The 27,506-nt window shown below is 38.3% G+C and overlaps 2 protein-coding genes across 2 annotated transcripts; one reads left to right on the top strand and one right to left on the bottom strand.

Annotated features, from left to right (window-relative positions):
* The first annotated feature begins 1,765 nt into the window (after positions 1 to 1,765).
* LOC134866483 (kelch-like protein 40a) lies at positions 1,766 to 6,353 on the top strand. Its single transcript, XM_063886687.1, has 6 exons — positions 1,766 to 2,976; positions 3,064 to 3,224; positions 3,720 to 3,827; positions 4,438 to 4,623; positions 4,854 to 5,003; positions 5,882 to 6,353. Exons 1-6 carry the CDS (start codon positions 1,855 to 1,857, stop codon positions 5,991 to 5,993), a joined length of 1,839 nt encoding a protein of 612 aa, XP_063742757.1. The 5' UTR covers positions 1,766 to 1,854; the 3' UTR covers positions 5,994 to 6,353.
* LOC134866484 (vasoactive intestinal polypeptide receptor-like) lies at positions 5,908 to 24,775 on the bottom strand. Its single transcript, XM_063886688.1, has 13 exons — positions 24,581 to 24,775; positions 22,863 to 22,956; positions 21,349 to 21,462; positions 15,454 to 15,563; positions 15,277 to 15,374; positions 14,025 to 14,154; positions 11,878 to 12,031; positions 10,913 to 10,973; positions 9,928 to 9,994; positions 9,758 to 9,849; positions 9,407 to 9,536; positions 8,757 to 8,798; positions 5,908 to 8,606 (listed from the first exon to the last, which is right to left on the bottom strand). The coding sequence occupies exons 1-13, from the start codon at positions 24,638 to 24,640 to the stop codon at positions 8,415 to 8,417; spliced, it is 1,344 nt and encodes a 447-aa protein (XP_063742758.1). The 5' UTR covers positions 24,641 to 24,775; the 3' UTR covers positions 5,908 to 8,414.
* Between the last annotated feature and the right edge of the window lie 2,731 nt (positions 24,776 to 27,506).

Raw genomic sequence — 27,506 nt, 5'->3', positions numbered from 1 at the left:
AGATCAACCGCCAGAGGGGACTGCGTAGTGCAGTACAGACAAAGCAAGTTTGGACACACAGCCTTCTCAATTAGAGCCACCAATTATTGGAATAGTCTGCCCAATGAATTAAGGGAGTGTAACAGCCTTACAACTTTCAAAAGCAAACTCAAATTTTGGATTAGGGAACATCATATCTGTAACCACATACCAAATGCTTAAAGCCATGTAATGTTATTCCTCTCTTTCCCTCCTTTCTTTATTCATACTGTAACCTCCTGTATGCTGTCATTTTTATGTGGAGGGTGTAGTGAGAGGCGTGCATTGTCTGTGTCTGTTTGAGGGTGTGTTTATGTCTTTTTAATTATGGTTTTATTTGTTATCAGTTTATGTATTTTTATATCTTAGGGTGCCTTTTAAGATCTGGCTGGGGACAAATTAGCATAGCAGCTAACTCTGACTTATTTACAGCAACTTTTCTGTTAATCAATGAGCACTGTCCCTATCAACTAAATAAATAAATGTGAGACCACTCTTATGTTTGACCAACTTATTCCAATGGTCTTGTCCTCTAAGTCAACTTTTAGCAGTAGCTTATATTTATTATTAAGTAAATTATTAGGCCAGAATTAGAGATTACAGAAAATATGCCCAAATTCTTCTTCTCATTTTCAGCCAGTAGATGTCAGTGTTGTTTATCATTTCGGGAGGGATGTATTACACAGGGTTACACGTATTCCATATGAAGTGTTTGAGCATGCATCATAATCTTTAATGATTTGATGTGTTATGAATAATGAGACCTCTTATCTAAAATAGGACTGATTTGATAATGAAGCATCTTTTCTGGACCTGCTGTTTTAATCATATTTCAACAATTACGCAGTGAATGTTTAGTTCAATGATTAAGCAATGTTTATATTTGTTATCAATTAGTCTGTCCATTATTTTCTTAGTTAATCAATAAGTTTAGTGTACAACATTTCAGCAATACTTCTAAATATCTTCCCCATGTCTTGTTTTGTTAATTTAAAACCCAAAGATATGCAGGCTTTTTAAAATAATATATAGAACAGAAAAAAGGTGAAAACTTTGATTTTTGTAAGATCAATCACTTTAATAGATAACAAAAATAATTAGTGATTATTTTGGACTTATTGTTGCTTCTGTAGTTAACATATTTTAAAATTGTTATGTTACATTTATAGAAACACTATAGTTGTATTATGTGGGAAACACTGTATGGTGTCACTAGCTTGTGTCACAAGGTTTATGAGGATTGTCATGATGAAGATTAACAGTGAATAAACAATACATTTAAGTTTTAATCCTTTGTGTGTTTCTGTTCTAAATGGTTCATTTCTGGAGTCTGGTAACATACCTACCTCTGCATACTTTCCTGTAGCTCTACTTATGTTCATGCGGTATGATTAATGATGCTCAGTGTCAGTCTAGCCATCAGTATTAACTTCCACTATTTAAGTCATTCGATTTCACTAAAAAAAACTAAAATTATTTGGAACTGTGTGGAAATATCTAAGAGTCAGTGAGACTACCTGCCAAGTTGTTCTGCTGGATTTAACACACTCTCACCCCCGTGCTTAGTCATTCAGCTGTTTGTGGGGGTCTGTGTGGTGCAAAAGTGGATAGGTCCACCAAAATGGATTCCTCAGCTTTGTGAGGGTCCTGTCTATAAATACCCCTGACTTACACAGTGACTGACAGCCACAGGCAGCTGCAGCCATCAGCCAACCAACCCACTGAGTCTATCCCCAGTGATCCGAGCCGCCCTGTGCACGCTGACAGTCCTGCTCTGTTGTGGGGAGCGAGTAGGGAGCCCACGAAACCCAACCAGCATTAGGTCGACAGAACAAAATGGCTGCCCTGACTATAGACCCGGTGGAGCAGCCTCGGATGTACCAACAGTCTCTGCTTCAGGACGGATTGTGTGACCTCTTGGAGAATGAAAAGTTTGTGGACTGCGTCCTCAAAATTCAAGAAGAGGAGTTCCCCTGCCACCGCTTGGTTTTGGCCGCAAGCAGCCCTTTCTTCAAGGCCATGTTCCTGTCCGAACTGGAGGAGAGCAAGAAGCGCGAGATTGTCCTCAAAGATGTGGAGCCAAGTGTCATTAAGATGATCCTGCGCTACTTATACACCTCTGACATTAATCTGACAGAACAAAACGTCCAGGATATCTTCATGGTTGCTAACATGTACCAGATACCCTCTATCTTCTCTGTATGTGTGTCCTACCTCCAAGAGAAGCTGGTTCTGGGAAACTGCTTGGCTATCTTCAGGCTGGGACTGCTGCTGGATTGTCCCAGGCTTACTCTGAATGCTAGAGACTTCATCTGCGAACGCTACCAGGTGGTTGTCAGAGACCAGGACTTCCATCAGTTGGGCCCAAGCGAGCTGGCCATCATCATCACCTCAGACGCCCTCAACATTGAGCGGGAGGAGCTGGTGTTTGAATCTCTAATGGACTGGGTCAAACATGATGAGACAAATCGCATTAAGGACCTTCCAGAGCTTTTGCACTGCATCCGTTTCAGGCTCATAACTCCGGATTACTTCAAAGAGAAAGTAGAGCGTCACCAGTACCTGCGGTTCAGCCAGGAAATCAAGAAGGAGCTGGATCTGGTCAAGGATGCTTACAAAGGGCGTCTGCCAAAACCCAAGAAGCTTGAAAGTGACGAGGCAAAGGGAGGAGAAGAAAGCGAGGAGGAGGACGATGAGGTTGAAGGGTACTTGCCGGGTATACTCAACAACAACCCTCGCTTTGGGATGTTTGAGCTGGAACTGATACTTATGATCAGTGACACAGGGACTGTGGCCTATGACCCAGTAGGAAATGAATGCTTTGTGGCCTCAGAGTCAACAAAGATTCCCAAGAACCACTGCAGCCTGGTGACCAAGGAGAACCAGGTGTTTGTTGTCGGAGGACTTATCTACAACGAGGAGGACAAAGATGAACCATTCAGCTCTTACTTCCTGCAGGTAGAGTGTGTTTTGTAACCTGAAAAACAAGTTCAAATTTCACTTCCTTGTGCCTCAATCCTCACTTATCATTGTTTTAATCCCCAGTTTGACCCAGTGAGTTCAGAATGGTTAGGGATGCCTTCACAACCTAACCCTCGCTGTCTGTTCGGCCTCACTGAAGCTGAAAACTCCATCTTTGTTGTTGGAGGAAAGGAGCTGAAGAATGGAGAGCATGCCCTCGACTCAGTCATCATCTATGACAGACAGTAAGTGTGGAGATGGATCTTCTTTAAATCCATTATCTAAATGAAAACACCAGTATTTTTCAAGGGAAGACTTTTCAGGAAATGATTCCTATTAATCAGAAATCAAGCCTCCTTTTAAATAGTCAGAAAGTGTCACACCATCACTCTCATTGTCACAATAAAAGCATTATTTCTATAGATATAAAATGCTGCATCATTGTCCTGTGTAAAGCATGTATTGCTATCATGTAATGTTACTTTGTTACGATGCATTTTTTGTCTGATTTTGTCTCAAAAGCTGTAGAAATTTCTCAGCCTTTAACTTCACCATTGAATTTTTATGAAAAATACAAATGTATGAAATATGGTACATGATCGTGTACCAAATTGAATTATTGAATTCCTGAAGATCTCCCACACCATCATCTCTTATCACTATTATTGCTGCATGAGTCTGTAGATACGCTGTAATAATAAGCATTACTTCATGATGATTCATCCTCTTTTTTTGCACAGGTCATTCAAATGGGGAGAGTCTGACCCTCTTCCTTATCAAGTGTACGGCCATGGAACCATATCACACAACGGTCTGGTCTACGTCATTGGAGGAAAATCTGAAAGCAAGTATGTGGTCCTCTATTACCTGTTTAATATAGATCATTTGATTACACTTCAAGATTGTTTTGTATACACATTGTGTTCCCATGTTATCAATAAGAAGGCTAGATTGTGTCAGTGCCATCATTTTAAAAACCAAAATCTTAAGGTATTATAATTTATAGTGTATTTGTTGTGTATAGCTCAATAATCAATTTGTAACAGAGTTTAATAATCTAGAGGTTTTTAAAGGGGTATTTCTGTGATGTACTTTTGTGAAGTTGTGGGCAAACTCATTAAAGAAAGAAAAAAAGAATCAAGATCGAGCTGAGAGAACCTGAGAGATCATGACATTTGTTACATCTAGTAAGCTACAAAAACGCTGTATCCTACATTAATAATGCAACTAGACAGCATATTTCGCTGGAGCCCCCCTGCCTTTAAACGCCCCCTTCTCTTTTTTAAAGTTCATTCCCTTAGTTTATCAGATCATCAGGGTTGTTTTCTTCCACAGAAAAAAACTCTTTACAACTGTTTACAGACTTAGTGGTACTGTGCAATGAGTAAACTGAACTTCATCTATAAGATAAACTGTTGGAGAGCCCCTTTAATACACTGTTTTCAATGATTCATGTAGGAAATGCATGAAAAGGGTCTGTGTCTACAACCCCACAAAGTTTGAGTGGAAGGACCTGGCTCCTCTGCAGACGGCCCGCTCCCTGTTTGGCATAACCGTACACAAAGAACAGATCTACGTGGTGACAGGGGTCACGGACGCAGGCCTCACCAGCTCTGTGGAGGTCTACGACATTGCCGCCAACAAGTAAGACAACTATGGTTTTGTATGAGCCATACAAAACTATATGACAAATCTCATTTTTAGGAGGTGAAGCCTCTGTCCACTGTAATGTAATGACTCATCAAGTGTGTATGGTAGATCATTAGATCATAAAAATAGCACTGATTGCACTGCTGTGTGTATCATACGGTAATATATAGCAGCTCATCTAACACCATCATCACTTGTGTTGTTGTTGTTTTGTTGTGCTCCAGGTGGTCTGAGTTTACAGACTTCCCACAGGAGCGCAGCTCTCTCAATCTGATCTCGACTGGGGGTTGCCTGTACGCTGTGGGGGGCTTTGCCATGATGCCCAGTGAAACCAGTGACGAGCCTGTCCCAACAGAGATGACTGATGTCTGGAGGTGAGGGGGCACATGAGGGAATATAATGTGACCACAATAACAGACAGTTCATCCTTCAGTTGACAGGACATGATACCCTACAATGTTTGAAATGACAACACCACAAAGAACAATCTGTTGACAAACTCCAATTATGATAGGAAGATCATACTATAGACTTTGCCAAAAGGATAAATAAAGGTCAAATGATAAGTCTAATAGTATTATATAGTTGTTCTAATCGTTAACAAATCAGACAAAAACAACAATTATTTCATACATCAAAATCTAAAATGATGTGCTCTTTTTTAAATCTTTAAATCTAATGGGAACAAAGGGCGCCTTTGGTGCCTCAGAAAAGGCAAAGTATCGGGGAAATAGGATTATATTTCACATCATTAATCCAAATCTAAAGTCACTAAAGATTTTTTTTAAATGTAGTGGAGTAAAAGTACACAATTTACCTCTGAATTGTAACATAAAAAGGAATACTAACGTAAAGTACAAGTAGGCCTACCTCAACATTTTACTTGGATCCATTCATTAAGTAAATTACAGTACAAAAAGTTGCACTTTTCCTTTCTTTCCACTCAACAATGTTTGTTGTATCATATCTTAGAATAGTTTGTCATCCTAAATATATTCAGTTTACATAAATAGAGGATTAAAGAAACCAAAAAATATTCACATTTAAGAAGCTGGAGTAATGGAATATCGATTGTTCAAGAAGAAAATTACTCAAAAGGATGAATCATTTTTGATTAATTTCGTAGTGGACAATACATCGATTTATTTTAGCATGTGTAACTAAAAGGACTTGAAACAGCATTTGTTATTGTTGTATGCTATCCAATGATGCTATTAGCAGACAAACACTGACTTATTTATTTTTCTTACAGATATGATGAGCCAGACACGTGCTGGAATGGGATTTTGCGAGAGATCAGCTACGCAGAGGGAGCCACTATTCTCCCAGTGCGTCTCAACACTCTGCGCCTCACCAAGTTATAACTGAACTATTGCTGGTGCAACGAGGTTAATAGTGATACATTATCAATGAAGTAAATGAGTGTACTCATTATGGACATTGTCCCAAAATTGGTTTAGGGTACAGAAAGTTTCACAGTTACAATCACATTTGGTCTCTAAAGGTGAAAAAGTGTTATGAGTTTCCCCCTGGTTTTTACAGCAGGGGGAAACAGATACATGTTAATGCTAGGCAGAGGTGAACATGGTTTAGAAATGTATTTTATAAAAAGCTAACATGTTGATTTGTACATCTGTTTTATTTGTTATTTTATTTCATCTAGTGTCTTTAATACCTGTTTGCTTTATTTTAAGCAGAAATAAAGATTGACTGTTTTGCTTTAAGGCCTGTCCACAGTGCAAATGGTTTTATTCAACATAATTTGATATTTTGTTCAATAACATCTTTACATCTGATTCAGGATCATTTACAGTACACCGTATTTACAGATAAACAACAGATAAAATAAACGTAACGGATATATTATGTAGATAGAATGAGCAAGGAACGTTTAATGTAAACCACAGTTTTCCAGTTGACACCTTAGCACTGTAAATCATCACCACAACACACATTATAAACCAACTCTTTATCTGTATTTACACTGTATACGATATTTATTTAGGACAATAAGTCTGAGGTAAGTTCAGTTAGTTCCAGCTTTACACATACTGGTACAACAAGAAGAGGGACTAAATTAAACATCAAACTCCAAAATGACTTGTACATGAAATGTGACACTTTGACTGCCTTTACATATTAATGTCTGAAAAAGTACGTACCTATCCGATATGGTATTTTTTATATGTAATTTATCAGATGCGTGCAAGACAAACAAAGGCCTTCTCAGAGAATTCCAGATTAGGGGTAAATATTGATGTACACTTGGTCATTTAGGGGTTAAATATTACGTTAGTGCCAGCATAATAACATGCTGATGTTTAGAGGGTTTAGGTAGCCACGTTTGGAATCTTAGGTTAGCATGTTAGCATTGGGTAAATGAGAATGTCCTTAGTTTTGCAGTTTTAAATAAACGTTCATAAATCAAAGTATACAGTAGATGACAATGGCAAATGAAAGGCATAACAATAGTTATCACATTTCAACCAGCTTTGGAACATAACATATTTCACTAGATAAGTAGAAACTCAGACCTGCTGGTGGTGCTAGTTTAAAGTCGTAAGATCATAAAGTTATTAAGGTTCATCCTCTGGGGATAATGCATCTCTGTATATGTCTACCAATCCACCCGATAGTTGTCAGAATATTTCCGTCTGGAGCAAAATCACTGACTGACAGCCATGGTGCTAGCGTGGCTAAAAGACAGCAAGATACAATAAGGATAACAATATACTTAATCTCTGAATCTAGCATAGAATACAGAGTTTACACTCAATGCAATAAAATTAATTATCCATGCAATCCAGTTAATGGACGTTAGTGTTGCCACGTATTTATTCAAAATGTTGTGCATTGTGGACTAATAATGGAATACATCTGGTCCATTAGTCGCAGCAACAGTATAAATAAAAATGAACATCTGCTGAGCGACTGCACTCAGACAAAACTAAAAGCCTTTGTAATCTGAGATAAATTTCACAAGCGGGAGCTTTACTGTCTCCTCTGGAATGTTATCCGGCAGTAATTCTGCAAAGTGTATTCCCTGTATAAAACTGTCATAGACGGGATAGAAACATCCCGTACATTGTTTAGCTATAGATACCTCCTATGTGACTACTGTTACTACTCATCCAAGTTGTTACCACGGATTTCCTGAGCAACATGGGCCATTAGGGTAAGTGCTTGAAGCCCTCTTGTGTAACACACCCTTTTAATAAACATCTTGTTTCTTATAGGACGCAGCTCATCTCTGCCTCTGTCCAACTATTGCTTAACATCAGATGGAAAACACCGGCCAAGACCTCCATTTCATTTCCCTTTAAATCACATAGTGGCCAAGATGATCTTTCGCCCTGCAGTATTTGGCATTGTGTTCCTTATTAAAGACGTATTCTGAGAATTGATTTCCAACTTATTAGGAGCCAGTTTGGGTTGCCTTATCAAGTGATCTCAAAGCTAAACTTGTATTAAAAAGAAATCTGTCAGCAAGACACTAGCCCACATGTTAATATAAGATACATGAGGGTCAAAGAGGTCAACTACCAGAACCATGAAAGTTCATTCCTGATCAAAGCTATATAACAGCCACACAAATGTTACTTTGAGGAAATTAGTTCAGATGCCTTTTCCCCCTTGCAAAAAACTGGTAATCGATAGAGTTACGATGAACAAATATTAGCCTCGGCAAAATATGTTGTATTAACCTCCAGCAACCAATATGTAATGCTTGGCAACAGTGCATATGTGTATAATTCAGTACCCAATGATAGAAACACAGAGAGGTTTCAGATAGCAGAGAAGTGCTCTTGACACTCAGACGCCCGGCGTGTTGTAGGGCTGCATTTGGTCAACATCGTGATCTGGGTGCTGAAGTTGTTGCCATTGCTGCCTATAGAGGGCTGCTTGTACTTGGTGCCTGCACCCAGGAACCTCTGCAGCATCCATCTGCGCCACTTACGTTTAATCTCCGCCTGTACCTGTAGACGAGACAAGCAGGAAGAATGCAAACAGGTTGATGAGGTGGGGATTAAGAGTGTAAGGCAAATAGGAGTGGGACTTAAAATTTGATGAAGTGGCATAAAAGGACTGTAAACATCAAGAGCTGTTTTATGTTTGCATTTACTAACCTCTCCATTCAGAAAGCAGTACAGAACTGCAACGACAAAGCCCTGTGGAAGAGAGAAGAATATAATACGCACAGCCTGATAGCGGCTGTTTTTGAAAAGAAATACCAGAGTGATATTACAGCTGGGGAAACACTCAAAATGCTTGTGTATGAATAATGATGGTAAGATTACGACTAACTTTAGGCTCAGACAGGAGGTCCATCATTTAGATCTCTGGGAAATGTTCCAAGGAGATATCATTCTGAGCTAAAATGGTTATAAATGAGAAATACTTTCCATCGCTATGAATCCATCTTTGCACTTGGCTCTCAGCATTCATTTTCTATTTAGTACCAACTGTAAATCAGCCATCTCATTATTCAAGTGAAGAATTTTAAACATTTCAGCTAAATCAGCCATTTACTTGCCTTATTAGACAACATGTCTTCATCTTGCGGTTTTCATGTAACTTTACAGAATGAAAGTATCTCTTCTATTTTCTATCTGTTTTTTATATTTATGACACAACTTTTGATCTTAGACACAACATGGCAATCCAAAAGAAGTCAAAAGATAGATAATGTAGTTTATAAGTAAGTACTGTTGCTTCTGTCTAACATTTGGAAAGTTTCGATACTGCTATTACTTTGCAAGTTGTCATGTGACGTTACCTGAAAGGACCCCAGAATAAGATCGAAAACCATCCTAACTTGGTGGTGGATGTGGTCAGGCATGAAGGCAAAAAGGATGTAATTTATGCCAAAAAGAGGTATCAACAGCAAAGTCGATTTAGCCAGTCTCCTGAAAAAGTCAGAAAACAAACAACAAAGGAAGTGAAAAAGGGAAGGCTTCTGTCCAACCTTGTTAAAACCTTTAAAAGCTATAGTCAAGGCTGGGCTTTTCCCTATGCAGGATCAGTGATTGCTCACTTCCTACAACGAAGCGGTAGAAGAAGAACGTGTTCAATGTCACCTGATAAGAAAAGAGTATGATAGAGTTTCTGCACTGCAATGAAAACCTACGAGTACTGATTGGATTCCTTTCTTCCGATGTCCGGGCAATTCATTTTCTGTCGCAAGATACGGATAATGCAGATGAAGAGGAAAAAGTTCACCTGCAACAAGAGCAAAAGAATGACAAACTGATTGCATTTTGAAGGGCTGTGTATGAAATGTTACCCATCGTGACTCACAAGTATGGTAACCAAAACAGGTGTTTTGATGATCCACCACGGGCTGTCGTCAATTATCTCCCAGCATCTGTCAGAAGAGATAAAGGAGTAAATACAACACATTTTGCCACTAAAATTATAAATTATGATAGAACAAATCCTTCAGCTGTAGTACAAAGGTAGGGAGCAGCAGAAATAATGGAGAAGAACAAAAGGATTTTAAGTTGTGATGATAGTTAACCAAACAATATCAAGTGTGAAGGTAAACCCAGTATCTTTAACATTATTTAACGTTATTTGAAATATTTTGTTCATTTGAACTAATAAACTAGTTAAATAACAACGTCTAAAGTTTATGATAATTAAATAACTTAACAACTTTAGTAAATAACTTTAGCTTAGCTTAAACACAGAAAACGAAAGTTGGATGAATTCATCTTTAGCGAAAGAGGCTGTGGTGCTAACTTAGTCTGCTAGGCTAGGCAAAATCTTTTAGCAGGGCTAGTAACTTTTGGGTACCACGAGGGTCTTTGTTTCCTCATCATGTTGGATAAATTAAAACATTTCTACAATGTCTAATAATCAAACACATTTTTACTTTCTTTACAAATAATGTATCCAAGGCTAGCTTTTCCTGACATAGCTCTCTTGCTTTAGCATTCCGGCTGGTTGAAGCACGTTACACTTTTTTACACACAACTAACAAATACTGGAATAAATGTAAAATTGTAAATCAAGTAAAAAAAAACTCTGTCTTGTTTTAAAAAAATAGATTAGGTAGATGCCGCCTTTAGGCTTTGTAAGGTAGTGTAGCCATAAAATCACTCAGATCTTAGACTTTGTGTCTTGTTGGAAATGAATAGTTCACTACAGAGCTCCGCCATTTTTATAATATTTTAAGAGTATAATTATGTTTAAATCAGCTGTACTGGTAACTTATCAGTTACTTTACTTGTCAGTCATAAGTAAAGGTAAATATAAAAGCAAATATGAATGACTGACTCACCCAGGATCATTCAAATAAGCCTTTGTAATCACCCATGCTGAGATAAAGATGGTTGGAGCTCCTGCAAATAAGAAATATAAAAACAACTTCTTGTAAGTTATTTCAACATTTAAATAATCTTTACATGATGAAGAGACACTAGTAATTGTTTCCACAATGTTCAAACACCACACTGAATCAACATTACCACATTTGAACCTTGAGCATGTGTACACTGGTAATTTTTTGGATGATTTATGGCTGAAGTACAATTGCATTTTGTTAGTGCTCTCTAACAATATTGGCTCAACCTGGGTATCTGAAAAAAGTCACAGGCTTTTTATCCATTTTCCTGCTGGCAGACACAACATTTTGTGTCTATTTATAGTCACTTTATTGCTGTGATGGGAGAAAACCTCAGAAATGTGGAGCTTGGTTGTTAATCGTGTTTCAAAGTCACATTGGAACTTCACCACCAAAGGGTAAAGTAAGTGTGTAAATTGTGAAAATGTAGGGCCCATATATCAAAGTTCAAATCTCAATTTTCTTGATATCCTAGTTTGGAAAAGAATACATTTTGTTCACGTATTATGTCTGCCATAGATGCAAAATTAGTTAAATGAGCCTTTTTCCTATCAAAAGCATCGCAGGAAGCTTAGACTGCATTATAACAGTGGAGTGGAGGGGCAGCTGTCTGCTCTTGCCCATCTAAAACTAGCAGCAGGAATCATTCATGTGCAGATGGAAAAGGCAAAGCAGTTTTCTGTGCATGTATAAAACCCTACTTGTAAATTCATTTACATATCATTATGAATGTTGTGGCTGATGTAGTTAAAACAAAACAGACATTCAGGTTGACTGAGGATCCTCTTGAAGGACATTTGAATATTTCTGGCTGCAAATTTACAGAGATTGAATACATCTTCGTGCAATTGAGCCTGTGTGAGTGATATTCATCAACATATGGTACCAAAGCTGGTACGTACCCCATCCAATCAGTATGTACCACCAGAAGTACTTCCTCTCAGAGAAGAAGGAAACAGCCAACAGAGTGTGGAGATAGAGGCCCTCCACCAGCAGCCAGAAGTAACTCGCCATGACTCCATACTGGAAGAAGACCACCACTGCCTTGCAGCCCACCTACAAGAGAAGCAGGACATAAGCAGCTAATTGCATTACCAGGGAATGTCGATAAATGCAATTTCATTAATGTATTCAAATGATGAAGACGAATTAAGGTGCCAGTGGACGAGGCTCCAAAGAGGTTTTTAAGAAATGACTGTAAAATTAGAATGAATGACTTTCTGAGAAGAAAACACTTCTATTAGACTTAGCATGGCGCTCATCAAAAGCAGCAGTGAGGAGACAGTCATTATCACAATTAATGAGCATAATATAATTAGACAAAACTCTATAGGGGCGACCTTATGGTTGTGCTGATTATGGTAATTATGATTGCTACACTGATTAAAACTGAAGTCAAAGTGTATTTGTGAATCATGATGCTTTTTTAAATGTACTTTTATTTACTAGTCCCTTTAAGTGCTTTGGTAAGATATCATTTTTTGGGGGGATGCCTAGGTGTGATATTACAGATACAACAACCGTTAGCTAACATCTTAAAGCGAGATTAAGTAACTTTTCCTGAAAAAAGGCCACTGAAACGTCACAAACATAATCATGAGGTAGGATTACACCAATAAACTTAGTATAACAGTGAGGTTGTCACGACAGCAGATTGACTCATAAAGCAGTGATAGCTTTATTTTAGCACATAAGCTACCAGTCATACTAGTCTACGCAAGGCAGTTACGGTATACTTCTGAGTGGTGCTTAGATTAAAGACGTTAAGCCATAATAAAGAGTAAAACTGTGGGGGGTTTATTCTAAGATAAAGTCTAACTTTAAAGGGACATTCCACTTCCACCTTATAACCTAACCATGAGAGACTGACTAAATGTGATCTTAAGCAATCACCAATTTATCAAAAAAACTACAATTCCCATGAAAATGTATCAGCATGGTATTCTAATCTTCTTATTCCCACCCTTATGTTGTAATCTTTAGTTTTGTAATACGTCTAGATTGTACTTCACTCTCTGTTGAGTTGAGGTGGACATTTCTTTTTAGAAGTGTATGTTTCCAGGATTTATGGGAAATGGTGTTCATTTAGGCAGCTTAAAAACCAAAGAATGGTATTCCTACAAATGATTGTTTTATTCAGTTTGCCTTCCTATAAAACTATTTTCCCAGGGTGAGTTTTGCTTGAATTAACTGATCACAACACATAAAATAGGAGAAGTCCCCTTTAGTGTCTTGCTTTCTACTAATGTCTTTCTTTCTTTTTGTTTAAAAGCAGAGGAGAGGGTTAGCAGCTGTGTTTGAACCGGGTGTAGCCTGAAGAGGAAATATCTAAAGTCAGCCATTAACAATCACCACTTTAGAGGTAGTAAACCAGGTGATTTACAGTGTGCTGGTCTAATCCTCTCTGGTAATAAAGGAGTGTATTCAGCTGGACCAAGAGCAGAGAAAACACCACGGATGTTAGTGACTTCATCAATCAAATATAAAAAGCCTTATCATATGAAACTCTAATCCAGTATCTAATCTAACTCCCTATTTTAGCACAACACTTGTGGCATTTTGATATTGCTGCAACGGTCATGTTGTCAAGATGGTGAGATTAAAACAAGATATCAAACTTTAAATGTGATTTATTGACAAATATACCTCTAGTTCAGGCTTAACTTCAGAAAACAGGAACTCTCACAACATCCTGCTGGACAGATGAATGAGGAATTATCTCAGGAGTGGAAGGGAATTGGCAAACATTGCTACACCCACAACCACCTGAGCACTTAGGCCTTAAGTAAACTCTGAGACAAAGTGCTAAAGTCAGTTTTGCTAAGTGAGTGATTATATACATTTGTCTTCCCTGAACTAAGGAGAGAAACTAACAGCTGCCTGCTCTTACATCAGATGGACGAGATAACTTGATCAAGAGGAAGGACTTTTGATTATGCCGGGAAGATAATCAATAACATTTACGGCCCTGCTAGTAAAATGGACAAGTTGGCAAGTGAGAAGGGTGCGTTCAGGAGCACAGAGAGGAGAGTTTATACAGCCTACTCACTGGTGACTGGCAATTATCTGTCTCCCCTACTTCATACAGAACAACGTCCTTGATGAAAACGGCTACAGCTTTCAAAATGAAAGACACAAACAGGTGCATGTGGATGTAGTTTCTTGTGCAGTGGAGCTTCCTGCAAGAGAGGAAAATACAGTTTACAATTTAAATCTAGAGGGAAAAGCAACATCCCTCTGTTCTAAACATTACCTAGCCTGAATCTATCCTGGAAATCTTCTGATAAACTGCAAGTTTATGGGAATATCTAGTAAAAACGTCACAGACTTAATTTATGGGGGCGAACATTCGCAGAAACAATGTGTATTTTGTAATGTAAGTACTCATTATAAGCACTCATGCCTGTAAAGTGCTCCTACTCTGCTGTTATTCTTACATCAAACTACATATAATTACCAAGAAAAGCTATCTGTATGTTTCACACTTTGATGTGAGATCTGGTTTTCCAGTGGAACATATATTTATCATGCAGAAACAAGTGTGAAACAACCTTGACATTCAAAATGTAACCAATTAAAATTAGGGTTTTCTGTTGAGAAAATGTCACTAATGTAAATCGCCTCTCCTGGGCCTTCTCAAACAAATGCCTTCCCGGTGAGCTTATGATTGAGGATGAATAGTGTATCAGGCTAGTCATCCCAGTAGGATGGGTGCGATGACACACAGCATCAACCAGCTGCTTCAACACGGTGTCTGCAGATGAACATAAACAGCAAGCGCTGTACACAACCCGCATCACTGCTCGAGAGTCCAAACCATTTGCATTTTATAACTCAGAGTAAACACATGCCTTGTTGTTTAGCTCTTCACACAAAAACACCCCAATTGCAAAAAAACAGACTGGGTTTTGTTAGCAGCAACACACACCAGTCATTTAAACATACTCTGATTATGACCAGAGCTTTGTCATGCAAACATGTACTTTTTCTCTACAAGCCCAGGACTGAAGGTCAAAAGGGAATATGAACAACAGCAGTCCATCTAAGTGGTTTGACATTATGGCTGCTTGCAGTTAACCGCTTGTTTGAGAAATGTTGCATCAGCAGATAATGTCAAATTTGGACGTCTTGTCCCACAGTCACATTACTGTGTGTGAAAAACACTGTAAAACCTCTATAAAATGCAGGAAGTATGGTGTGAAATGAGAGATTGGCTGGTTTTTATCGCTCTTAATGATGGAAAAGGTGTTTGATTTTCTTTACGCAGGAACACTGAGGAGCATCTTGATGGATCTGCTTACCGAAAGAGACACAGTATGATGATGGCAATCGTCAGACAAATAAGGGACACGCTGTGACCGATGGTGTAACCCACTTTGATAGCGTCGAAGAATTCTCCCTGCAAATAGATAAATTCAGGGGAAAAAACTGAAACTTTTAACATAAAGCACTTTGGTTTAAAGACTTTGGTTACTTACCGATGTATTATCATCTATAGTGTTGTTGGGATTGTATCCACAGTCCTTTATGTATGAGTCTATGCTGATTGGGGTCCAGCCATTCTCTGTGCAGGTCTTTGACAGGTTATCTAATGAGCACAAGTACAGAGGGACTATTTAATTTTACCTGGCAAGAATACAACTCACCACTCTGGGAGATTCACTGTATTTCAATAGATTTCATTAGTTATACAAGCGTAATGAAATGTTGTTGGTATGTTTGTTTTGGAGGAGGGGAGAATGGGCTTTATGAGCCACAAGGCAAAACGTATCCTACATTTACGTACACTTAATTATGTTACACTTAGAGGTATGGGTCTCACTGGAATACTCTCAAAAACTAAAAGGAAATGTCGGCAGAGACTGAAGGGGATCAGTCGTCCCAGCGGCTCAGACTGGCTGGAAAGGTTCCCATGTGCATTTGCCTCCATCTGTCACTTTATGACTCTGTGGCTGCCTGCACATACACACACACACACACACACACACACACACACACACACACACACACACACACACACACACACACACACACACACACACACACACACACACACACACACACACACACACACACCCTCAGAGAGATATTTTTACCCTGACATGCCCATAGGGGCAGAAGTGAAAGGTCCAAGTGCATTAAATTGACCACAAGAGAGGACACAGATCCCAGAGGAGATCAGAGTGGAAGACTACAGAAACACTAAGAGAACCTTATAGTAGAATAGAGATATTATTTAAAAACTATACAGTACAGTAGTATCTACTTTAGTCTACTCAGTGGAGCTCAAATGGAATATAGCTCAGTAGAGTAGATCTAGGAAGATTAGAGCAGAGTAGATCTCAGTAGTGTAGATCAGACTAGAGCTCAGTAGAGTAGATCTAGAGATTAGAGAAGAGAAGATCTCAGTAGAGTAGATCAGACTAGAGCTCAGTAGAGTCGTAGATCAGACTAGAGCTCAGTAGAGTAGATCTAGGAAGATTAGAGAAGAGAAGATCTCAGTAGAGTAGATCAGACTAGAGCTCAGTAGAGTAGATCAGACTAGAGCCCAGTAGAGTAGATCAGACTAGAGCCCAGTAGAGTAGATCAGACTAGAGCTCAGTAGTGTAGATCAGACTAGAGCTCAGTAGAGTAGATCTAGGAAGATTAGAGAAGAGAAGATCTCAGTAGAGTAGATCAGACTAGAGCTCAGTAGAGTCGATCTAGGAAGATTAGAGCAGAGTAGAGCTCAGCAGAGATGAGTGCAGTCCAGTAGAGAAGGTTGCTATAGTTTTGCACAGTGGAATACTAAAACTGAAAAGAAGTTAATAAACAAGTCAATGTCTTTTTATATTCCAGTCTATTACTTGCTACATTGCATTATGTAGTTTCCTCTGGAGTATCAAGCAACATGAAAATCATATTAATGCTCTTTTTTCTACTCTCTTTAGGACATTTGGCAGAGTAAATTATTAGAGGCTAGACGTTTGAGATCTTTCCTAAATATCAAAATGTATACATTAGGAGTGTCTTTTTTTAAGATTATCTTTTCCAAATAACAGGAAGAAGACACGAGTCATTAACTAGATTGGAACCTCTTTTTACAGCGTTCATGAAGCATGTCTAATCCTGTGAGCAGCACAGATTGACATCTCAGTCTCCTATTGTGTTACATTCATTTGGGACATTTCCTCATCTCCTTTCCTGTCAATAAGATAGTGTGTGTTGGTAACAAAATAATCTGTGTACTGGATGTTGCGTTGGAAATAGGACATTCCTTACGTTTACTTAATGCATTGCTCCCCAGCCAATAACAAATCAAGGAAGAGTTGGAAAATGACCAACAATCCAAAGTCTTAGAATGTGTTTGGCATTAAACTATAGTCGGCTCACAAATACCTGAGTGGCGTATTGCAGAGAAGACGGAGGCTTAGCTTCCTCAAACAACATGACAAGACACAAAGGAGATGATAAGCCCCTGCTGTTTCAGCCCATGCCACCGCTGGATTTGGCTTGCCAGAAGAATGCTTTCATCATCCCCCAAAAACATGACTGCAAGGATTTTCAGCGTCCTGCACGACAACGAGGAGAGCTCAAACAAGTTAATCTCCATGTCATTGTTTTAATATATATATATATATTTTTTTTAATCGTGACTATTATGTCGATGTTGTTTAGTCAAATACTTTACCATTCCTAATTATAACCTGGCAGAAGGTTTACATAAGCCTGTATCGATTAGCTTCAGCGCAACAGAGTATTATGGCATGTAGGTGAAACCATTGACAGCCAAGCACTCTGTCACTCTTGGACTTGCAGAGAGGGTGAGTCGCTGTGTTATTGAAAGAGACGAATGACGGTTTGTTTGTGTTAGACTTACTAGGTAAAGAGTTCATGAGAATGGCAAACTCTATCTCAGCTTAATTTACGACTTGACCCAGAATCTCTGTGGCGCCAATTTCGTCATACTTTTTTTTGTGTGTGCTAAAATAAATAGCCGGGGATGTGTCAATAACTTTAGTGTTACGTAGCTGACCGACAGCGAATTCATATGATATTATTTTGATTTTTATAAAAGGGCAACATCTTCAAGGTACACCTCACGTTCCTCTCACTGCTCAGGGTTTAGAAACATGTTGCAAATAAAATGAATACACTTTAAAATGCACAGCTGTCAACTACACAAACTTGCTTGTCTTTCTGAGTTCTTGCTATGTTCTCACAGAGTAATTTACAAAGCACAGAATCCCACACCATTGATCCTTTAATTAAGTCCTCTTCACGTGAACTGAGAGTAAACCAGGTTTACCCGCAGAGACCTGCATTGATTTGTTGATTTACTGCATAATTGATATCATGCACATGAGAGCATCACAGGCCACTTATCATCTCATGTCTGCTTCTGAATCCCTGAACCTTTGGCATGTCAGTGAAATATACCTCTTCTGCCTTCAAACCCAAAAATCTGGTGATTCCTCATTTTGTCCCTTCACTTTTCCCTAGAGTGCTCTCCTCCCCCAGGTCACACATTCTCCCATCTGGGTCACATCAACTTCCAAGAAATCCTCTCTCTTCTGCACCAAACTTTCACATGCTGATTATAAATCCTCCATCTGAATCCTTCTCATGACGTGAATATATCACAGAGATAAATACTGGCTGGATTACAGGGGCAGGAACCCCCTCGGCATGTGCAGAGACACTCAGGTGTTTTAAAGCACTGCAATCAATTCTGTGGGGTGAAAAGTTATCCAACAGGTGTCATACGTGAGAGACCTTTTGATCAGTTTCCAGCAGCAGAAACAGATATATTCAATGTCAAGAAGTGGGTATGAATTTAAATGTATGTTTTATAGAAAAGCAACATTTAATTAAACACAGTACAGAAATGATCTGTGAGAGTTTGGGCTATTTGGCTTCCTTAACATGTGCTCTGGTGTCTGACAAAAAAAACCTGGTGGGCGTTAGGGTCAGCAAGGCTGTCTATGCTGGCCTAAACTCTATCAAAATTACAGACAAATCATTTAATATAGTTTTAAAAAATGATGTATTAAATGATTTCCAATAGTCTATTCTCTTCATTTTATAGCTTTTCTCTGTGATGTGATCGGTTGTGCTGCGTCCAGTAATGGTTGTTAATGTTGGAGCTTTTTTATCCAATCATATTAATAAGTCAGAATGTGTTGCCGGGTCAAATAAATCTGCCCTGATGTCTTCAGAGTCAACAGTGCATGCCTTGTAGCTTAAAACAAATCGCAATGAAACTGTTAAATTGACCAATCAGATTTCGAGTTGGCGACACCGGGACAATGGCCGCTACTGCGGAAACAATACAGTATTCATTAATTCAATTATGAATTGGTAATAAATCATGTTAAATAATTAATTATAAAATGTATTGTTTGCATATTTTCATTTTTACAAAGAACTGAATCTTAATATAAGGAATCAACTGGAATAGTGTCATGCTGATATCATTTAGTTTGACCATTTAACCTTATTAGTGTCTACCCTTAACATAGTGGTATAATGGTATAAAATGTAGTTCAAATGTAGGCAACGTAAGTATAATTATAGATGCAGCTAACAAAAGCAACATTAGCATTACATTTTCTGGTTACATTGTGAATGTGAGTCCAGTTCTCCTTTTAGCTTTGTTTTGGTTTCCATTTACCTTTGACAACAAATATCTGACCCTTAGCAACTGAACCACTACATTGTACTTAATGTTATTGTACTGCAATAGCTCATTTCTAACTTTGTCTGTTTGGTGCTGTACAGGTGGGTGGGTAAACCAAAACAATATATTAAAAGAGGCTAAAATGGCTAAAACTGCCTTATTCCCTGTGTCGTCTTCACATCTACGAATACATTGTACACATATCCATCTCTGAAATGAACCATTTGTAGAGCTTTTCAAATAACTTTGTACTGACAAGCTCATTTCAAGCTGCTTAACTTCAATAAAGTTACATTTCTCAAGGCACCAAGTTTAAATTGAGGCCGCTCTGCTAGCGGAATACTAATAAAGAACTCCTCATCTCTTACAGAGCAATTACACGGAGTAGAGTCGATGTGCTAATTAATGGCAGATATATACGAGAAACTCTATACAAACACATGCAATTCAGCCAATAAACCCTCAAGAGAGTGTTTCCCTTTTACATAATTGCTACTGCTTCTACTTCCCCATGAGGCTTCTTACACATTAAAGGGGGATAGATAAACAAAATGTGTCTTTGATGCATGGATGGTGCTGTTATTGTTTGTCTGTGACATGGGTTTTTAGTTTGCAGTGATATATTAGATGGGATGTAAGGACAGGTAGAAACAACAGGTGAACATGGACCAGAATGACATGATGAGTATGAGTCACTTTAAACAAAAACAATTAAGTACAGCTATTGTTTGGCTGGAAAGGTTTTGATACTACTTGATACTAGGTTATTTGGTACACAGCCCTACTAATCTGTCACATCAAAGGGAGGGTAGTCATAATTAGAAGAAGACATATTTATATGATTATGTTTCAAGACTTTATACTTGACATCTTTAGGTAGATATCATCATTTATTGGTTTGTCTACATTTTGATAAGACAGAAACAGGTTCAATAAACGATAGGATTTGATCAAATGTTACACTCATGTACACTGCAGCTGGAAATGACTTGATGTGAGCGTGAGACTGAATAAGTTGGGAAACCAAAACATTAAGCTAAAAGACACTAAAACATTTCACAGAGCTGAGAGGGAACTGCAGAGTTGAGTGTTCATTCTCTGTGTGTGTCAGACCAATGACCCCTTTTTCACACACTACACATACATATATAATAATTTGATCCTTTGTTAATAAAAAAAAACCAGTTGATACGGCAGCTTGAACTAATTTTGATATAACACGTGGTATGTCCTGCGTATTATTGGTGGTGGGCCGTGCACTGGAGTTCGGGGCGGAGTAAGTGGTTGTTCAACCTGGCTGCACTCACCTGCTCAGTGTGGTTTTGTATGGAAAGAGAGGGGGTGAGTCAGGAGGTGAAACTTTCTGTTGACCACCAATTTATACTGCAATCCTGCAACATTTTTCCACTGCAATATCCTTAACCATCAGTCGCATCTTCATCACACTTATTTAGCCCCTTGCTGCCTTTTTTATTTGGACTGCCTTTATCAACATGTGTGTTACTAGGTCCATATCACCTCTTGGATGGTCATGAGTCCACTGACCGATACATGACTGCTGGACTATCTATCTCTGTCAAAAGACCCCAAACAACTGAGTGATTGCCAACAAAAATCAACTTTCTAAATAGTGACTTGCTTACCTTCCCTATGTATTTTTTTAACCGCACACACAAGCACATAACAAAGCCTTTTTTGGGAACTAGTTTCTTACGTGTGGGAACGTTGCTTGTGAAGTAGAAGAGATATTTGGGGCAAGGGATGGTGACCACCTCATCCAGATCGGCACTGGGCCAGCAGGTGATCTTGTCCCATATCCCCATGCAACCTGATCAAGAAAGAGATGGTTGTTATTGTCAAACATGGGAAGTCCACATGCAAGATAAAAACACAACTTTTTTAGTATTAAGTATGAACTGTTGACAGGTGATTCCAGTGACAAACAGCAGGTGAAGGCGGAGCCCATTGTTCCCATGGCAGCCAAATTATGTTGGCTAAAGTCAGCGGTCCTTGGTCCATAACAGCGGATGACCTGGGTTAACACCCCTGGCGCCATGACTTATGAAACAGCTCCCTGTCCTTCGTTACACACTGTTATTTAAATTCATTATGTTTGGGATGCAGAATCAGGTCACTGCACTTTTGCATCCACACCTGCTCCTCCACTGTGATGAAAAACACTTCATCGGGTGATATTTGCATGTTCACCCCGAGGATTTGCTATCATTTACATTTGATAGAATATATACGAAGCACAATGATACCAAACTAAAAAACACAATGATTGTTTAATGGGTTTTTCATTGTGTGAAATTAAACAGAGTCTCTTGATACATGCAGTTAGGATCAAGAAAGTGTCCGTTATATATGGAGGTAATGGAGGCTCAATATACGGTACGGAGTACGATAATCTCCCAGTAGAACCTAATTATATGCCGCGTGCTGTGAGGATGCAACACACCACTTAGCAGCCAGTAATGCCAGCTTCATCAACCAAAAAACTGACACAACATTTCAGCTAAGTGAGTTTCATAACTGCGCTCTCACTTATTTTTACTTAATTTTTATTAAACGTATACTTGAACAATTCACAAAATTATCATTTGTATCTCATTTACTCATTATTCATTTAACAACAGAAAAACTATATCAAAATATCCTTTCACACACTTTCATGCAACTCGTGCAGTAAAATCTAAGTAACATTGATATCTTACATAGTATGCCTGAGTAGCATGAGTAACCTGCTTGCACATTTGTGACACCGTTTATGTGGAAGTGTTTTAAATAGTAAGGTTTTGGTAAAAATGCATGTCTTCGGGAGGTAGTGAACGTCCGACAAGACAAGTGAGACTTGGATTGTACTGACCGAGTTCTGAGAGAGTTTGTAAAACAAGGTTAAAAAATTCAAGAGTTAATGAAAATCAAATGACGTATTCATTTGATAACACGTATGGAAAGTGTAAGGTGAAATGTAGTAAGTTAACTTTAATATGTAAGCAAGGCACATGTGACAAGAGGTTGGCATTAGATGTAAAACCGGGTTCAGTCATACGATGTGTTATTTAAAGCCAGGGGGGAGGTTTGAACAGCTTTTGTTGTCTTTAGAGGTTGTTGTGTCACTTCGATCGAACCCTACTTGTTGATGGAGTAGATGTGGAAGAAACAAACAAAGTGCAGGAAGGACAATAAAGATATTGTCAAACACACTCAAAAATAACTACATACCTGTTGTTTTGTTCTCAATCTGAGCCTCACACAGGTCCTTCTCTTTGTCTATCTCGCTCACCATATCACACATCTGACTCTGCATGGAAAACACCTGCAAAGAGAACATTTGACACATGTTTTCTGTTCATATACCATTGGCTATGTTGACATTTAATGTGTCATTCTCGGAGCATTTGTCTATTAGTGAAGCCTGCATTAGTTATGCTGCATGTTCTTGCTCAACATATCAATGCAAACACGTCTTATTGTCTCCGCCGGGGTCTTCCTGAGATGAGCTGACTGGGGCTACCATTAATCTCTCGGCCTGACACATTTGGCAGACACAAAATCAATCTTTGGACTGTAATTCAACCATCATATTCCCCCGAATTGCATATGCGTTTTTGGACGACCCGCAGTGACTGGCTGCAAGTGAATCTTCCAGCCAGTTCAACATGAATCTGAACCCATGAGAGTTTATCATCTTGGAAAATATGCACACCCTCTGCAGGACCCGGAGATTTATTGCTGCCACTTAGGTGGATGAGTCTTCGCTCTTTGGGCATTAATCAGACTGGTACTGTGTGGCTATTGTTAGCCATATGGCTCCAGGATCTCATCCCACACAAGGTGACTCCCCCTTTTAACTTGTGATTCATCTCGCTCCTAAGGGTACGCTGTGCTACTTCAACCACAGTAAAGATTGAGCTATGAGAATATGTGTCAGTGATGGATCAGCGCAGCCTTAAGTAATACAAGTTGAAGTATCAGGAGAAAACTTCTTGCACTCCATCATTATGATCATAATCATTATTTGTACTTTCCCTGCCAGCAAAAACAGCCCATCTTTTTTCCTGATCTTCATTTCTGAGGCACTGACACAGTTTGTGAGTGTGTACAAGTGCAGATGTTAAAAGCTGTTATAAGGGCTTTGACCCCTAACTGACTTCAAGCATGAATCATACGTTCTTCTCTACAGGACACGGTTGGGGATAAGGAAGCTTGAGATCACAGACCTTTTGACTTCTTCTGGTTATTTTATGTAATCTTATATTCATGAAGAAACATCATCTATGAACATAAAAACAAATGAATGTCACCGAAAAACAGTTGCAGTCTTTTTTGTTTAGGAGCGGCTATTTAAATGCTGCAGTTTTTGCCTGATGAGATTGAAATACAGAAGCTGAACTATTAATAATAAACATAAAAAAACACCTCGAGTTTAAATATTAGGCTATAGGTTCTAAAATATGTTTTCTAACCAAAACAAGGATGATGCAACCTTCCTGCACGGAGGGCAAATACTTTTCTAGAGCTGTACTCGACTAAAGAAATTCTTAATCATCTTTGGTTGATTTAATTGACATCGTATCTTCTAAAAAGCATGCAAAATAACTACTTAACTCCTTGTGTTTACTAAAGCTCATTCTTTATTTTTGAAGTAATTTAGCATGAAAAAAAAGAACAAAACGACCGATTAATCGACTAAGAGGGGGATTCCTAACTTACTAAATGCTTACCTCCACAGTTTCCTTCCTTACGTATTTGACCGGTAAATAACTCAAGCTTATCAGTAAGTCACATAATTGCACCCTGCATCCAAAACCATGGTTTAAGATTGTATGTATTTCTTAACATCTACGCTGTCAAATATTGACAAATCGCAACTGACGCATAGTTGAAACCGAGCCCAAGTTCAAGTCATGAGCAAAGGCAAATTGGTTTATAGTACTTACGAGTTCCAGCAACATGAAGGAGAGAATAAAGAACATGCTGTGTGAAACTGCCGCCAACATATCCTTTAGAGAAGTTGAAGCGTTACAAATGAAAGATTGTTGATAGTAAAAAGTATAAGATTGGTTGAAGTGGTGATAATCCGCCGCAGGTTGCGAGTGTCTCCTGTCGGACTCGCTGCTCTGAGTGGAGAGCACTCCGCTCCTGCACCCTCCTCCTCCTCCCTCTCGAGCTTCACCTTCAACAACCAACAAGTAACCAATGACAGATCATCAATAAACGTCAGCAAAGCAGTAAACACGAAGCTGCAAATACCCCGTAAATTCAAATAAAGAATAGCCTGACCCTTTGTTTCATATAGCCTATTTGTATTAGGTGTGGTGATCACCAAACCATGTGAGCATGACACTAATATATAGTTTAAAATATGGCTGCACTGGTGTTTTTTTATGCATAACCCTGTAAACAGATTATTCATGTAGCCTGAGTTTCTTCTATAGAAAAAATATCAGTGTTTAGTGTTTATTTAGTTACTTTACAGCAGTACATTTACAAAAGTGCAGTGAGTACAATCTGACGTACTTGTGTTTTAAAACATTTAGCATTTTGATGATTATTTTACCATTTGGATACACATAAATATTTGAATGCCTCAAATGAAATTGACAAATATACATGATAATCTCATAACCCACAACTCGTAAATATTAAACCAGCAATTTTCTTTTAGGTCTTTTTTCTTAAGAGACAAAAACAGAAGTAAAAGCAACCAATAATTGATAGAAAATTCAAGAAAAGGAATTAAAATGTCTTATTTTTCTGTTTTTTTTTCTTATGGCCTTTCCCACTTATCGTGTGACAAATAACAAAGCTGATTTTTAAGATTTACTACTAGCTTTTACAAACTGTCTGACCATTCCCAAACAAGAAAGAGCAACTTTGTATGAGAAATATCTATTTTTCTAGCATCATTTATGCTTACCTGAGTTATTCCGATTTGGGTGCATCCCTAGTGGGCAACAGAAAACATGAACACATCTATAGATCTTGTCATCAACTACTCAAAATATGCAGATGAACAATATAGACATCTTTTTTATTATTGGCTCAGACCATATAGAAGGCCATGTAGAGCAGACATTCACACACTGTGTAGTTACATGCAATAAAAATTACTTTTCTCCCAGTTGGCTGTCAGATATGGAACCGCTATTAGCTGACATACTGCTCTCAGATAAGATAATGCTCAGAGAATGATGCATGCTGCATACATGCATGTAAATGAGTGGCATCAAGCTGTGGAGAATAGAGAGTTGTAAAGCTAATAATTCACAATAAACAGTGTGGGAAGAGGAGCAGTATGTATGTATGCTACATATGGAAGTTCTGCATAGGGGAGCCCATGCAGGTTGTTTTGTATGTGGTCAGATGGTTGCTCTGGCATCATCACTGTGCTCTGTTTGAAGAGATTGATTCATTCACCTACAACCACGAGGAATGTAAACGGCGTGGCAATATGTGCATTACCTTAGGTTTTACTACTGGCACATGACTCACCGAGGCTTATGAAACTTTGATGGATGTCAGAATAACCTTCTCATGGGTTAAACGTTTGAGCTTTTGAGTTCTCTAGGATCAACACTGTGGAATTTCAAGTGATAAAATTCCTTTTCATCACTAGTTTCTTTAGTTTATCAATAAACATGTTTGTTGCTTTCTGAGCAATCTAATTTGAACATTTCCTGATATAAATATGATACATTGTGAAGATTGTCTGTGATAGTGTACACTTAAAACTCAAGAATGGAGTCATTTGAAAGCAATATCTGAAATTGATTAATGTGCAACTGAGTTTTGGAACAAAAGCAATCACTCTTACTCTCTTTAGACATTAAAAACCTTGATCTCAGTTTTCAAACCTCATACCACTTTTTCCGTTGGCAGTGATATTTTAAAATTAAAAACACATTTTTAAGAAACCCTCTGTCATAAAGATGATCTTTGCTTTCAAATAGAATATATATGTTTACAATTTCTCTGCCTGAAACTATGGAATTGTTTGCACTTTCAGATCATTAGCATCTTTCTGTCCCTGTGCTAGACTGAAAGGGTCTCATTCACAGAAATTGAAGCATTAATTGTAAAATGAATGTAGGAATTATTTATTCCTACTTTCAAGCACTTTAGTTGTGAGAATGCTGCTGCTAGCCAGCGGCAATATTAATGATGCTTTTGGCCTGCAGAAGCCATTTAGGCTCACAATTTAGCATTTAACTTTAGGCTAGTTAGCAGATTATGTAGGCTAATGCAGGAAAGTAATGATATCGCAAAAGGATGGACCACCTGTAATACAATTACAAGAAAAACTCTACGACAACATTTCCAATAATTTAACTTGCACTGAAATATGTATTTGTGTGGCCTTCACAATTTCTTTCAGCAAATAAAGGCCTATAGTGCAGCCACATAGGGCAGCCAGCATGTCTGTAAATACTTGTTCTTGATCATTTAACTTTACAAAACAGCCTACAGAGGTCACATGTGAACATCTCTACTTGTGTTACTGCGCAAAAAACCTTACATTTTCAAGGCCCTAGAATCCCTTTATCTCACAGTAACAAAATAGTGCTGAGAAATTGTCACTAATAGCTGATAAATAAATTGATAGGAAGGGAGTTATCTACTTAATAAATGAATATGAGATTATTTTAGAGCAAAAACAAGGATTTGTTTTGTTTGGGCTTTGTTTCATGTGGGTTTGGAGACTTTGCACCAAGGTTACACATGCTTGAGTCAAAGGGTTCTGACAGTAAGGAAACTGGCGTCATTGTTTTGAACTGAATGCTGCTTTACTTTCAATAAGCAGCCAAGGACATGTTTTGATGAGGAATGAAGCAACGGCTGAATAAGATGAGCGTTAAATAACTA

The sequence above is a fragment of the Eleginops maclovinus genome, chromosome 6 (assembly GCF_036324505.1).
Source record: "Eleginops maclovinus isolate JMC-PN-2008 ecotype Puerto Natales chromosome 6, JC_Emac_rtc_rv5, whole genome shotgun sequence".
Taxonomy (NCBI): domain Eukaryota; kingdom Metazoa; phylum Chordata; class Actinopteri; order Perciformes; family Eleginopidae; genus Eleginops; species Eleginops maclovinus.
This window is presented reverse-complemented; position numbering and strand designations above follow the sequence as displayed.

What these genes read in the sequence shown, in the direction of transcription:
- LOC134866483 (XM_063886687.1), top strand. Translation starts at nt 1,855, where the DNA reads ATGGCTGCCCTGACTATAGACCCGGTGGAGCAGCCTCGGATGTACCAA. An exon ending in GTCATCATCTATGACAGACA is followed by an intron (nt 3,225 to 3,719) that starts GTAAGTGTGGAG and finishes TTTTTTGCACAG; the next exon opens with GTCATTCAAATGGGGAGAGT. An exon ending in TACGACATTGCCGCCAACAA is followed by an intron (nt 4,624 to 4,853) that starts GTAAGACAACTA and finishes GTTGTGCTCCAG; the next exon opens with GTGGTCTGAGTTTACAGACT.
- LOC134866484 (XM_063886688.1), bottom strand. Translation starts at nt 24,640, where the DNA reads ATGTTGGCGGCAGTTTCACACAGCATGTTCTTTATTCTCTCCTTCATG. An exon ending in ATCATACTGTGTCTCTTTCG is followed by an intron (nt 14,155 to 15,276) that starts GTAAGCAGATCC and finishes CCTCTCTTGCAG; the next exon opens with GAAGCTCCACTGCACAAGAA. An exon ending in TTATTCTGGGGTCCTTTCAG is followed by an intron (nt 8,799 to 9,406) that starts GTAACGTCACAT and finishes TCTCTTCCACAG; the next exon opens with GGCTTTGTCGTTGCAGTTCT.